At 34.1% G+C, this 14,688-nt stretch overlaps 2 protein-coding genes across 4 annotated transcripts; one reads left to right on the plus strand and one right to left on the minus strand.

Moving 5' to 3' along the window:
• Positions 1-795: 795 nt before the first annotated feature.
• On the minus strand, positions 796-7,819 carry enpp4 (ectonucleotide pyrophosphatase/phosphodiesterase 4). 2 transcript variants are annotated; one of them, XM_042743178.1, is made up of 4 exons: positions 7,631-7,819; positions 5,697-6,555; positions 4,088-4,258; positions 796-3,952 (listed from the first exon to the last, which is right to left on the minus strand). In XM_042743178.1, exons 2-4 carry the CDS (start codon positions 6,541-6,543, stop codon positions 3,582-3,584), a joined length of 1,389 nt encoding a protein of 462 aa, XP_042599112.1. In that variant the 5' UTR covers positions 6,544-6,555; positions 7,631-7,819; the 3' UTR covers positions 796-3,581. The 2 variants fall into 2 exon arrangements, with proteins under 2 accessions (XP_042599112.1, XP_042599111.1); XM_042743177.1 differs by having other exon boundaries at positions 5,697-6,576.
• A 540-nt stretch (positions 7,820-8,359) lies between these two features.
• Positions 8,360-14,227, plus strand: fam167aa (family with sequence similarity 167 member Aa). Of its 2 annotated transcripts, none has more exons than XM_042743181.1 (3): positions 8,360-8,455; positions 11,754-12,357; positions 13,551-14,227. In XM_042743181.1, exons 2-3 carry the CDS (start codon positions 12,046-12,048, stop codon positions 13,809-13,811), a joined length of 573 nt encoding a protein of 190 aa, XP_042599115.1. In that variant the 5' UTR covers positions 8,360-8,455; positions 11,754-12,045; the 3' UTR covers positions 13,812-14,227. The 2 variants fall into 2 exon arrangements, with proteins under 2 accessions (XP_042599115.1, XP_042599114.1); XM_042743180.1 differs by lacking the exon at positions 8,360-8,455 and adding an exon at positions 11,519-11,633.
• The last annotated feature ends 461 nt before the right edge of the window (positions 14,228-14,688 follow it).

The following is a 14,688-nucleotide window of genomic DNA, read 5'->3' on the forward strand; positions in this document are numbered from 1 at the left end:
CAAACTGAATTTTAAATGTATCAAAATGGACAGTAAAGACTTTTTAGAAATTCTATTTCTTATTTTGGTGTTGCTTTATATTCAATAAAAATAAAAAAATAAAAAAATAAATAATAAAAAAAACATAACAACAAAAAAACAAAAATACCAAGCTCCACACAACATTGAAACAATGATGATAAGAAATGACCATATTTAAGAATTGATAATAACCAAAAATAAGCATATTAAAATGATTTCTGAAGGATCATGTGACACTCAAGACTGGAGTAACGATGCTGAAAATACAGCTTTGCATCACAAGAATAAATAACAATTTAATATATATTAAAATAGAAAACAGTTATTTTAAATTGTAATAATATTTCACAGTATTACTGTTTGTACTGTATTTTTAATCAAATAAATGCAGCCTTGGTGAGCAGAAGAGATTCAAAAACAATTTAACAAATTCTGAATAGCAGCATTTTGTGTTGGTGTGTGTGTGTGTGTCACATATACACATATATAAGCTAAGAGCCATACATTTTGCTGCTATATCATCACTAATATCATAACATAACTATTGTCCTCACAGCAGTGTCATGATAAACATCATAAAATAACCTTCATTATATACACAATAAAAAAACCAGAACTATATTTACAACAACATCAATCAACAACAATAGAGACTGCATGACGTCATCTACAAAAATCTACCAATACTTTATTAACATAAGTTACACACACACACACACACACACACACACACACACACACACACACACACACACACAAAAAACACTCTTTAAATATCTTAAATATATATTTTATTTGATTTTCAAATGACAAATGTCATGAGTTTAGGAGCGACAAAAGGTTCCATTTAGTTTTTGCTTTGCATAGTTTCATGAAGATTCAAAAAGCTGTGAAAATATGACCACTAACATTTGATAGCCAAATACTGCACAAGCCAGGGTTATTTCCAGTTCAGTAACCTTCCTTTCAGTAACTAAAGAGTGATGTGAAATAATACTGACCACTGCTACATGTACAGATAAAACGGCAAGAAATATTTAGAAAATGACAAGCCATGGATAAAAAGACACACACAAAAAAAATAAATAAATAAAATTGCACAGCTCTTCAATATCATTTCAAGTCCACAGTCAAAAAACAGCATTAAAAGTCCAAAACATTAAAAGTTTTGTTATTTCCCAATAAAATGAGCTATGCTATTTAAAAAAAAGAACAAATGCTAGTAATTAAATAGAAAAATAACGTCCCTGTTATACATTTTAAAGCATGAATAAAAATTCCTCATTTTAAAAGCAGCAACATGTTCCCTTGCCCCAAATCTGAACCAGTGCAATAAACAAAAGCACAAGCTTTACAGTGTATTTACACATACAACAATCTCTGAGAAACCTTTAACACTCATAAAAAGCCCTCATAAACCCTACAGAAATATTCCTCAGTAGGGATTCAAGAAGAAACATGAGATTTAGCATTCCTTTAGTTGCATTTGATCTAAATACGCATTCTCTGCAAAGAACCAAAGACTAAGCAACTTCTAGAAAAATAAATAAATATTCAGATTTAACTGGATGAGTATTTCGCCGGCGGTGAGAACAGATAAAACATGACTTAATAAAGTTTCACTACAAGCAAACTCAGTACGGACATTTTCAAGTAACCTCAGTATCCCATTTCTTCACTGAAAAGAAGCTAGTAATAATTATTATTGCTTATGTTTTGCACTTTTTTTTTTTTTGTTATGCATTTCCCAAAAGCATTGCAAACCTAAGTAGAAATCATTGTTTCAATGCATTCTAAGACCTACTTAGACTTTCGATGAAACAGCAGTTTTAAGAGCATGAAGCATGGTGTACCTCAGTAACCTGACTGCTAACATTCATTATGCATAGATATAAAGCAATATTTATACACATATGATAATGCTAAAAAGCATTACTGGAAGTAGCATGATTTAATCATTCTGAAATCTGTTAAACATGAAGACAGCATGCTTGTGCACGTGAGATTATTAAGAAAATTATCTAACACAATCAAAATATTTCTTGCTTTTTTTGTACATGTCTCATTCTCAAAATGAGTTTATATCTCACAATTCTGAGTTTGTATCTTGCAATATTAAGGAAAAAAATTTCAGAAATACAAGATATAAAGTCGAGATTACCTTTATTTTTTATTCCTGGGCAAAAACAAGCTTGCGTTTTTCCTCAGAATTGCGAGTTTTTATCTCACTGTTCTGAGGGGAAAAAACTATTGTGAGATGTAAACTCAGATTGTGAGAAAAATCGCATTTACCCTTTTTTTATTTTTTTATTCCATGACAAGCTTGACTTTTCCTTGCAATTACGTTAAATTTAATTAAGTTTATAACCTGCCATTTTTACTTTTTTTTTTTTTTCTCAAAATTAGTTTATTACACAACTTGGAGTTTATTTGGAGAATTACAAGATGTACAGTAAGTCAAAATGACCTTTATTTTTTATTCCACGGCAAAAACAAATTAACTTTTTCCTCAGAATTTTGAGTTTTTTTTATCTCGCAATTCTGAGTTTATATCTGCCAAAAGAGGGAAAAACTATTGTGAGACATAAACTTTTTTTTTATTCCATAGCAAAATCAAAGCTATACTTTTTCCTTATAAATATGAGTTTATAACTTGCAATTCTTTATATCACAATTCTTAGTTTATATCTTGCAGTTCTTGGTAAATGAATAAGATCTGCAACATATAAAGTCTGAATTGTGAGATAAAAAGTAGCAAATACCTTTATTCTTTTATTCCAAGGCAAAAATAATTTCCACAGAATTTTAAGTTTATGTGTTCCAATTCTGAGTTTATATCTCACAATTCTGAGGGAAGAAATCAGAATTGTGAGATAAATAGTAACAGTTACCTTTTTAATTTTTTATTCTGTAGTAGAAATTCCATACCAGGGAACTCATACAGGGATAGTTCACCTAAAAATACAAATTCTGTTCTCATTTACTCAAACTCAAGTTGTTCTAAACCAGTTCCAAGACTTACTTTCTTTCTTTCTCCTCTTAGACATAAAAGAAAATATTTTGAAGAATGTTGGTTGCCAAACAGCTGCTGGCAGCCATTGACCAAATTATTTCTTCCCATACTATGGAAGTCAATGGTGACTGGCAAATGTATGATTACTCGCATTCTTCAAAATATCTTCTTTAATGTTTAACAGAAGAAAGAAAGTCTTGGAACAACTTGAAATTCATACAGGTTTGGAACAACGTGAGCTTTGTCAGAATTTTCATTTTTGGGTGAACTATCCCTTTAAGAACTAAATGCCTATAAAGTATTTCTATCTCAACAGCTGCTGGGGACATGTTTTGTCACGTTGTTTAGTACTAACGATGACTCATCACTATTGTGCCTTCAGTGTATGTTACTCGCTTTACACTATCTCAATTTCTCCCTTACAGTTTCACTATGATTGTCCTCTCAGCTCCATTTCAGCATTTAAAGGAACAGTTCACTATTCCTTTACCGTATCCTGCATGCATTTGAATCAAGTCAAATCCCTCCATCCAACTAATAACACACTTCATTCAAGCAGCGGTTCGTCATCAGCGTCGTCCTCTAACTCCAAGCGGGCGAACGGACGTGGAGACGAGGCGTCTCTGTTCTTCATCAGCTTGAATAGACAGGTGAAGGTGGTCAGGATGATCAGAACCCCGATGACGAGGCCCACCGCTAGCGCTAGCTCTCCGCACTGCTCGTTAACTAGCGCACAGCGCACGTGAGCGAAGCTGCCGTTGTTAGGCATCGGAGGGACGCCCACCAGGTGACACATGAGTGGGTAGAGATCCACACTGTTAAAGCTTGACATCTTGTAGCCTTTGCGAAACGCGGGCCCATGGGCGGCCAGGAAGGGGTGCATGCTGGGAAGTGCATTGTCATAGCCGTGATCGCCCACTGCGAAAGAAAATAAACTCATGAACAACAATTCACAATTGCCACATTAAGCATTCTGTAAATATCATTAATGAGTTAATTTGAATTCATTAATTAATTCAATGCAAATTCAAACTGCTTTCAAGGAACACTTACTGCGTGGGAGTTTGCCATTTTTGACAATCGTCCAGCCTTCGTCCGCCACCAAAAGGATCGGCTGGATCCTTCCATTGTTTTTATAGTGCAGCCTATCAGGAACATTGTCCTTCAGGTACGCCTTCATGTGACCGTGACAGCTGGACAGGTTTTTGTACACAGTCGAATTATCTGTCAATTAAATAAAAAAAAAAGTAATTGAGGAAACATGCATATTAGCAGGCCCAGATAAATTCTTTGCAATTCCAAATCAAAAACTCTCAATAAAAAAAAAAAAAATAAAGCAGCACCGTAGACCAATATCCCAAACACACCAGCAAGTCCACCTCTGAATTGCTCAAGAAAAACAAAATTAAGCTTTTGGAGTGGCCAAGTCAAAGTCCGGACTTAAATCCGATTGAGATGCATGACCTTAAAGGGATACTCCACCCCAAAATGAAAATTTTGTCATTAATCACTTACCCCCATGTCGTTCCAAACCCGTAAAAGCTCCGTTCGTCTTCAAAACACAATTTAAGATATTTTGGATGAAAACCGGGAGGCCTGTGACTGTCCCATAGACTGTCTCCTCTGTGTCTCTCCATATCACCGTATGCTGTGTATGCTCTTCTGTGTCATCCGCACCACAAGGATGCGCTGTTTTATTTTAAATCAAAGCTAAATACATGTAGAAATAGTGCATCCTTGTGGCACGGAGGACACAGAAGACCATACTGTGATATGAAGAGACACAGAGGAGACCGTTGACAAAGGAATGATTGAATAAAGTTGTTATTTTTGTTTTCTTCGCTTACAAAGTGTTCCCGTCACTTCTTATAACCCAGATTGCACGACTGATGGCAGATGGAGTATTCTGACGACGACTTTCATACCTTTTATGGACCTTGACACTGTTATTTATTTATCAGTCTATGGGACAGTCACAAGCCTCCCAGTTTTCATCCAAAATATCTTAAATTGTGTTCCGAAGACAAACTAAGCTTTTACGGGTTTGGAACGACATGGGGTTAATCACTAACAACAAAATTTTAACATTTTATATGAATAACCCTCAAAACAGTCCATTCATGCCAAAAAACCCTCCAATGTGGCTGAATTAAAACAATTCTGCAAAGAAGAGTGGGCCAAAACTCCTCCACAGCGATGTGAAAGACTCATTGCCAGTTATCGCAAACGCTTGATTGCAGTTGTTGCTGCAAAGTGTGGCACAACCAGTTATTAGATTTAGGGGTAAATTACTTTTTCACGTAGGGCCAGGAAGGTTTGGACAGCTTTTTACACTTAATAAATGAAACCATCATTTAAAACCTGCATTTTGTATTTACTTGCATTATCTTTTGACTAATATGCAAAAAAAAAAGAATAATTTCACGGCATTGTATATATATATATATATATATATATATATATATATATATATATATATAAAAAAATAAACAAAACACTTAATTCAAATTTTTCAAGTGCATACTGGCCATTGGTCTCCCTCATCTCTTAAAAAAAAAAAAAAACCTATTTAGCAATTTTGAAAAAAATCACAGTTCATTGTGGAAGTCAAACTTTTTAATTTAAAAATGCATTAAATATAATATAAATAATAAATAATTACCTTCCAGTGGGATTATGGCAGCCACAGGAGTGAGATCCACCACCCTGTAGCTGCTCGGACTGATGCAGTCGTCCAGTTTAATAAGACGCTCTTGAGAACACTGGGCCATACCGTGATCACTAGTGATGATGACGTTTACTTTCCCCCATAATCCCGTTTTGTTGAGCTGCTCCATCAGGAAACCTACATGACCATCCACTTCCTTTAAAACCCTGCTCATCTCTGTGGTGTTATCCGGGCCGTACATGTGTCCGCTCCTGTCGGGCTCTTCCCAATACAGAGCGGCAAACTTCACAGACTTGTCCATGGTCATCCACTGTGTGAGGTTTCCCAGCCTCTCTTGGAAAGTCACCTTGGGGTCGTATTCGAATTGGTATTTTAACGTGTGGTTTTGAATACTGACATCTGTTCCTGGCCACATAGCAGCCGCTGCCTTGTATCCAGACTCCTCCACGGACACCCAAATCGGAGTGGCTTCGTCCCACCAGAAAGGGTCGCTGTCATTCTGAACAGAGAATGTCTTTTTCGACACCGGGTCGTACATAATACTGGCCAGCATCCCGTGGCTCTCCGCGTACAGCCCTGTGACGAGACTGTAATGATTGGGATAGGTTTTCGTCGTGAACACATTGGTCAGCTCGTGCACGAGGACGCCCTCGGAGAAGAACTTCTCCAGATTGGGAAATGAGTATTTCTTTAGGTAGTCCGCACGAAAACCATCAAAAGACACCAAGAGGAGCGGCGGCACGTGGTTTCCAGACTCCAGTCGCGTTTGGTTTCCGGCCGGCATGGACAGGGTTAATCCAGTACAGGCGATGAGAGCGCACAGATAACCGCTGACCTGCATGCTGTGCTGCGACTGTGGAGATCACTTTCTTCACTGTCAATTTATAACAGACAGAGACAGACCACCGCTTGTTCATAATTAAATGAATTTGTACCCACAAGTCATCAGTTTCCTGATTAACACACGCTGTTTTCAGCAGACTACAACTCTACTTGACTTGTGCCTGTTACAAACCATTACTAACCCACCCTGAACTTCACTGACTGCATGTACAACTTAAACTTAATTTAAAACTTACTTTAGTTCAACCAGATGCCAAAAAGACATATTAAAAAAAGAAGAAACATGACAAAAACACACACAAAAAAATACTATTTTTTTAACGAATTCTTAGTTATTTAGATAGCTGACAATGAAACATTTCTCATTTTCATTTAGGCTATTTTAAGTTGAAGTACTAAAACAACTAAAACCAAATAAACTAATAAAAACTATACAGACACATTAAAAAAAAATAAAACTTACTTATTCTTACTTTTTCAAAACTGCAATATATGCCATACATGCATCACTTGCACATACTCTTTTCCACTAGTAGTTTTCTTATTATTTTAAGACAATTATGAATGCAGACGATGTCTGAACCATGATCAGGAACTTCACCAGTTAGTTGGTCAATACTGGACAGTCCAGAGGAACTTTCACCTAATAAATGTCCACTTTCCCTTACTTTAACTTGAAAAAAAGACATGTAATTATTAATATCAATATTTATAATAAGTAGAACTTTTGTGTAAATTATGTGTTTTGTGTAACAAGGAAGCACCTGAGGACAAAATGTGGTTCTAAGCACATACTAATAGTGAGCAGGTGCAAAATATACACACTGGAGCTGATCAATAATCAATAATCAATAGAGGCCTGATCAAAACTCATTTATAATTCAATGCTATTCTATATTACGTCCACCAGCAAAATGGTTTCAACAAACTACGAAAACTGCAAGTTAAAAGGAAAACCTTGACAGTCTAGCAGTGAATCTGATCATATTATTATTGATGATGCATTGATTATGATATAAATGTTCAAAGACGGTTGGCCAAACTTAGCCATTAAGGAACTCAAAAACGACGAAATATTAGCATACCTTTTGCTCGGGACGTTGGAAATCGTATATTTCAAGTGCAGTCACATTAAACTCTTCGGTGATGTCGATATGATTTTTAAAGTCAAATATGTTCTGGGTTTGATGCGGTTTCTTGCGCTTCCTCAAACACGATACATGAGTGACGTCACAGAATGACTGACAGCTGCAGCAGCCAATAGAAGCGAGGGTCGTCCCACTGCAGGTGCTCTTCACTTTTCATTATATATATATATATATATATATATATATATATATATAATTAAGCACAACTAATGTGAAAATAATACATCCGGTTAAGACCGATCTTAAATTAGAATAATTTATATTAATTTTCTCTTCCGAAATTGCAATGTCATATTTTTAATAGCTGTTGAATAAACAATAAAACCACACTGACATCTTAAAGGTTCGTGTCTGTACAACATTTTACATTAAAAATAATTTAACAAATACATCTAGCATCTGAGTGACAAATGTGACAACTAGCCCCGCTGCGGAAGGACGCAGATTTTTCTACACCATTCTGATACTTTAGTTTTCACACATACGCACTCGATAATAATATGAAATATGCATTTAAACGCTTCTTGATGCTTTTGACGCGACAAGTTCATAAGACGTTCCTGTGTGACGCGACGCGTACATTGCACGCGATGGAATCCCGATGTCGACCAATCAGAGCGCTCGTATTATAATGAGCGCCGCGCGACGCGTCTTCATCAGCACCCAGTCGACCAATGAACGGCCTCCTTTACGCGACGCGGCACGGACGCGTTCATTCGCAGCAGATGGGTTTGACTCCGTGTTTAATGCGGTTTGGTGAAGGTAGGTTGTTATTCAAACATTTTTATTCCTCATATCTCTATAATAGTAACATACAGAGGGGTCACGCGAGCGCTGTCTCTGAAATGCGGTTCTTTCTCAGCGTGTCGTCTGTAATATTTCCTCTGTGATATACTGTATTTGCAGAAATGACATCACGGCTGATTGCGAGCTTTTCGCCGTCTAAGAAAAGAAAACACGAGTATTATTAGTTTTTAGAGAGATCTGTGTATTAATTAAGGCTGTTTATTATTTATTTATTTATTTATTTATTTATTTATTTATTTATTTATTTATTTATTTAAATTTTTTTTTACATAAATGATCTTTCATGAAACGTCCATTACATTAATAAACTACACAAACAGGTCAGTTGCAGTCAGAGAGTGAGATAATGTCACTGTAATAGACTTTTTATACCCCATAAACTCTGTATTGATGTATGTTTTTAATGGTAAATATTATTTTAATTAAATAATAATATAAATAATAAATAAAATAAATAGTAAATAATAAATAATATTATATAAAAAGAATATTAATTACATTATTTTTTTTATTTTTTTTTTTTTATTTTAAATATTAAAAGTTTTTAATTATATATATGTTAGATATTTATATTATATATTTAATTATATATATACTATATATATATATATATATATATATATATATATATATATATATATATATATATATATATATATATAGTACACACAATTTTCACAAGAATCGCTTTCTGAGTGGTTTAGGCACTATAACAAAGGTCAACACAAACTCAGCATGTTCTCATTATATTCATTCTTTCTGAGGGACAGCGTCCTGTTGCTCGGTGTATAATGGTGACTTTCCCATGAATCACAACATTGCAAAAAATACTGAGCAGCGGGAAACTTTTTGTAGCCATTTCATCCATTACATTTTCCACAGTGGACTCTCTGTTTAGTTAGCCAACTTTTTCTTTAGTTGGTCCTCCAAGCATTTTTTCTTGAATTTCTGATATAATGAATTGCATTTCTCCATAAAACTCACACAGCCTTGTGGAAAGTCTGTCACTAGAGGATCCCCTTTATTAAAGGAATAGTTCACCCAAAAATGAAACGGACTCCATCCGAGATGTACTGTACATGGCTTTGTTTAACATCTTGTGAAGTTAAAAGCTGCACATTTGTAAGAAACAAATCCATCATTAAGACTTTTATTTTATTTATTTATTTTTTACCTCGAATGGTTGCCTTCAGCTAAAGTATTCATAATCCATAATATTGCTTTCTCTAGTGAAAAAGTCATCTTATCTGAATCAGGAGAGAAATCTGCAGAGATCAAGCACTGTTTACAGTACTAATGGAAACAGTTTTAAACTTGTTTACCATGACGGAAGCATTATTACGGATTATGAACACGTATTTTGGCCAGAAACATATCAATGATGGATTTGCTTCTTACAAACACACAGCTTCTGAGGATGTTAACTGATGGACTGGAGTGGTGTGGATTATTGTGATGTTTTTATCAGCTGTTTGGACTCTCATTCTGACGGCACCCATCCACTGCAGAGGATTATTTGTTAAAGCAAGTGATGCAATGCTACATTTCTCCAAATCTGATGAAGAAACAAACTCATCTAGATTTTGCATGGCCTGGGGGTGAGCACATTTTCAGCAAATGTTCATTTTTGGGTGAACTTTTCTTTTAAGGACCAGGAACAGAACATGCATAATGTGATATGTTAAGGTATGATAAAATATCATATGATTTGACATGATAAAAGCTTACTGGTCATATTAGGAGTTTGTCTGGTCTGCTCTGGTTGATGAGAACTAGAATCACTCAGAGACGCGCTGGACTCGAGGGGTTCCCAGTTTAGCAGGCAGCTGCTGCTGTGTCCTAGTTCACTGCTCAAACTCCACCACAGTCACATGAGTCCAGCAGACTGTCACCATTATCACATGTAAACAATCTGCTTCTATATATATGACTAAGTGCATTCGAAGAAGGTCTTAACTTTGTAACAGTGCTGCTTGTCAAAATTCCTAAAAGAATGTTATTAGAACCATTTCGAAATCGCTTCTTAAGTGATACTGTCATGATAGAGGTAAATGGGAATCTCCTGACTGTCATGAATTGATTGCATGATATCACAAATCACCTGCCGTGTAAAAAACAGACAAATTGTGACCACAATAAATACTGTGTTCAGTTTACAATGCATCTGTTCATCCATTAATACAAAAGCTGCTGTTTACTCATGCATTTTGAATGGACACGTCAACTCATTCATATATATATATAAAAACGGTATATATATATATATATATCATATATATATTATATACATATATATATATAAAAACGGAAACTTATTTTATTTCAGCTGACTGCCAAGGCAACATTTCTCATTTTCATTAGTTTAAGTTGAAGTACTTAACTATAAATTAAAAATAAAACTATAAAGGTATTTTATTTAATTTTTTTTAATAAAATAAAAATGACAAAACACACAACAAAATTGGTCCGTGTAAATTACTAAAATTTAAAATGAAAATAGAACATAAAGCAGATTTATTTATTTATTTACACAGAAACAAAGGCGAAAAACAAAAAGAATGATTAAGATTTTTTAATTGTATAAACTAAACATCACAAACACACACACACACACACACACACACACACACACACGACAACATTTCTCATTTTCATTTAGTTTAAGTTGAAGTATTAAAATAACAATCTAAAACCTAAAAAGTCTAGAGTCTAGACATATTGTAAAAATAATTAAATAGAAATTACAAAACACACAACAAATTTACTAAAAATGTAACTACAATTAAACTGCAAGCAAAAACTATAAAAAATAAAATCTAATTCAAAATATTAACTAAAACTATAACATTTTATTAATTAATGATAGTAAAATAATATGTCCAGTGCAACTACAACACTTTCATATTTGTTTGTAAGACTGTAAGTTTGTAAGTTCTGACCCATTTTCTTGGTGTGAGTTTGTTTTCTCTGATATATTACGCACAAGGATTAGTGCTTGTCATTTCACAAGAGTGAACGATGAGTCAAGAACAACGTTATAAGGAAGTAAGTATTATAAAAGAAGACTAACTAGTAAAACAAGTGTTAGTGCACTACTGTTGATATAAACTGTCATCATTACAGAACTGCACAGGTATGTTTCTTTTACAAGACGATTTGTACATTTTATATTATAAGATGGTTTAGCACATTAAAACATACAGTAGATTGCGATATTTACTTGTTGCATGGTTTGATGTTATCTGTGTTTCAGATGCCTCATTATTTCAGCAGTCTCAGAAGTGAAACACTGTCTGCAAGTCTTGTTTGGAGAAACTGCAAAAGTTCAACGACACTGAGAGCAAAGAAATGAAAAACTGCATCTTCAGTAATGAATCATAACTAACGTGTGTGATATAAAAGTTCTCTAAAGCAAAAGATATTTGCATTTTTGCATCCATGGATCCAGGTTACTTAAACTATATCCAGTGATGTCAGTCTGCCAACTTATCCCACTGAACGCGTTTTAGTTTTCTTGCAAGCAACGCTGTGAAAAGCCAGTGGAAATGTCACATGCATCTAAGACCCCAGAGAGCCTTGCTGCGTCGCAGGTCGATCACCTCTCCAGTCTGAAGGCTTTGACTGAGAAGCTGAAGCTGGAGACCAGAAAGCCGTCTTACCTGGACTGGAGAGCGCAGCTGGAGGCGATGCTTGCCCTGAGCCACAGAGACTCAGAGTCACCAGCGGACCCCGGAGACACAGAGAAACAGAGAACATCAGGCCCTGTTAGTGTGGGCCATGAAGGGAGGCAGTCGTTAGGAAACACACTGGGATTTGGAAGTATAGACCAAGCACTGGAGTGGCTCAAGAAAGAGCTGGTGAGTTTTTCAACTTGGTTTCTGTATTAATAAATGAAAAAACAAATAAATAAATCTGCTTTGGTGTCTTTTGTGGGTAAAATGCATAGTAAACAATATATAGCCTAACATAAAAATATATATATAGAGAGAGAGAATAAAAAATACATAAAAAAGTATAACTGTTTATATATATATATATGTGTGTGTGTGTGTGTGTGTGTGTGTGTATGTGTGTTTTACATTTTGTGTGTGTGTGTGTGTGTGTGTGTGTGTGTGTGTGTGTGTAAAACAGATATATAAAATTCCAAAAATATTATAAATGATCTTATATATACATTTTGTTTCATTGTGTACATTTCTTCTTTTTAAATATATAAAATATTTTTAATATGCATTTACCCAAAATGACAACAAAGCAGATTTATTGATTTATTTTTTCAGATTAATACAGAAACAAAGGTGAAAGCAAAATGAATTAAGATTTTTGAATTTTAAAATATAAATAATAATTATTATTATTATTATTATTATATATATATACATTTTATATATATATTATTATTATTATTATTACTATTATAAACTATATTATTCTTGTAGTATAACAAACTATAATAATAATAATAATAATAATAAAAGGATTTTTTAAAATTTTATTTAACGTCATTTGTTCGTATTTATATTTCTAAATGATTCACCATTTTTTTTTTTCAGATTAGTTATATCAGTGGCCATTTACATTGTGACATAATTTGTTTAATGAACCTGAATTTGTTAAAAATTGTCAATTTTTATAAATTAATATTATTTTTATTATTATTTATTTGGATCAGCATTGACCATTTTTAATGAATCACTGATTCATGGACATTTGACGGCACCACCTGCTGGTGTAACAATGTAAATAGCATTGAAAGAATTTTTGTTGTTGTTGTTGAATCATTTGAAATAAAATCCACAGTTATAAATAAAAATGTACACCACTAGTTTAAGCAGCTTGAAATGTCAACCTCAGATTTAACCTGTTTCTGATTCTGACCGAAGAGAAGGCTGGAGAGTTCAGGAAACCTGTTTGGAAACAATTATTAGTTTTTAAGCGAACTTATGCATTTTTTGCCATAAGTGCTGCAGTAATGCCACACAATAAAATGCATTGCATAGACAGGATTCAGGGAAGGTTTTAACTGTGCGTTTTTAACCTTCTGTCGCAGGCAGAGATGCGTTTGCAGGACCAGCAGCTCGCGCGTCAGCTAATGCGCCTGCGCAATGACATCAACAGCCTGAAAATCGTGCAGACGTGTAACCAGCACCGCAAGATGCTGAACGACGCCACGTTTGAGCTGGAGGAGCGGGACGATATGTCTGACCTGTGTGACGTCCCCATGTCTCCTGGATTAGGCCTCTCAGAGTCGCTCAAGGTCATCGGGGTCACCAAGATGAACATCAACTCTCGCCGGTTCTCCCTGTGCTAACACAGCACACAGTTTTATCTTACATGAATGATTAAGAGTCCTTTTCTAGATGATCAAATATTATAGGAAGAAGGTATTTTCAAAGTGTCTCTGAAGTTGTGCTTTCATTGCCTTAAAGTCAACGTAAAAGCTTTGCGTTCATCTTAACAATCATCTGTACAGTAGTTTGTGTTTGATATGACATATTTGTATAATTTGGGAGGAAAAATTACAATTTTAAATGTTCAAAATAGCTTTGTCATTTATTTCTTTAATTTTAGTTTTATTATCTGAATCCTTACCTAATAGGCCTCTTATCAGCTGTTTTTATTTCCATCTGTGTCTTTTATTTCATAAGAGCTGAATATTTGTTTCATACAACTGAACTTGAGTCAATAAAACAACAACAACAAACAATAAATTATTATTTTATTGAAGAAATGTATATATTTAAATTTTACTTTATTATTTAATTCTAATTTATTTTAATTTAATTTAAATTGATTTACTTTTCAATGTGAAATCCTTTTACAATTTTATTTTATTTATTTTTGTTTTATTTTATTTTATGAATGTGACATTAAAAACCGGCTGCATTATATTATACCAGAATTTTTTCTACCAATGTTTTTTTTGGGTGGGGTGGGGGGACTACTATTAAAGGCAAATTGCATTTTGGGTATATTTGGGTATATCTTTATTTTATTTTATATTTTTTGCAGTGTGAAACTAAAAACCTTCTGCAGTTGCCACTAAGTATTAGTATAATTAAAACCTTTCTAACATGTCTGTATCATCAGAGCAAAAACAACATAACCATTTTAAACTAAATAGTACCAAACAGATCAAACCGGTTTTCTCAAAGACGAACACTGTTTTCTTCTGAGTCCTTCTGTTT

Source organism: Cyprinus carpio, chromosome B17 (genome assembly GCF_018340385.1).
Source record: "Cyprinus carpio isolate SPL01 chromosome B17, ASM1834038v1, whole genome shotgun sequence".
Lineage (NCBI taxonomy): Eukaryota > Metazoa > Chordata > Actinopteri > Cypriniformes > Cyprinidae > Cyprinus > Cyprinus carpio.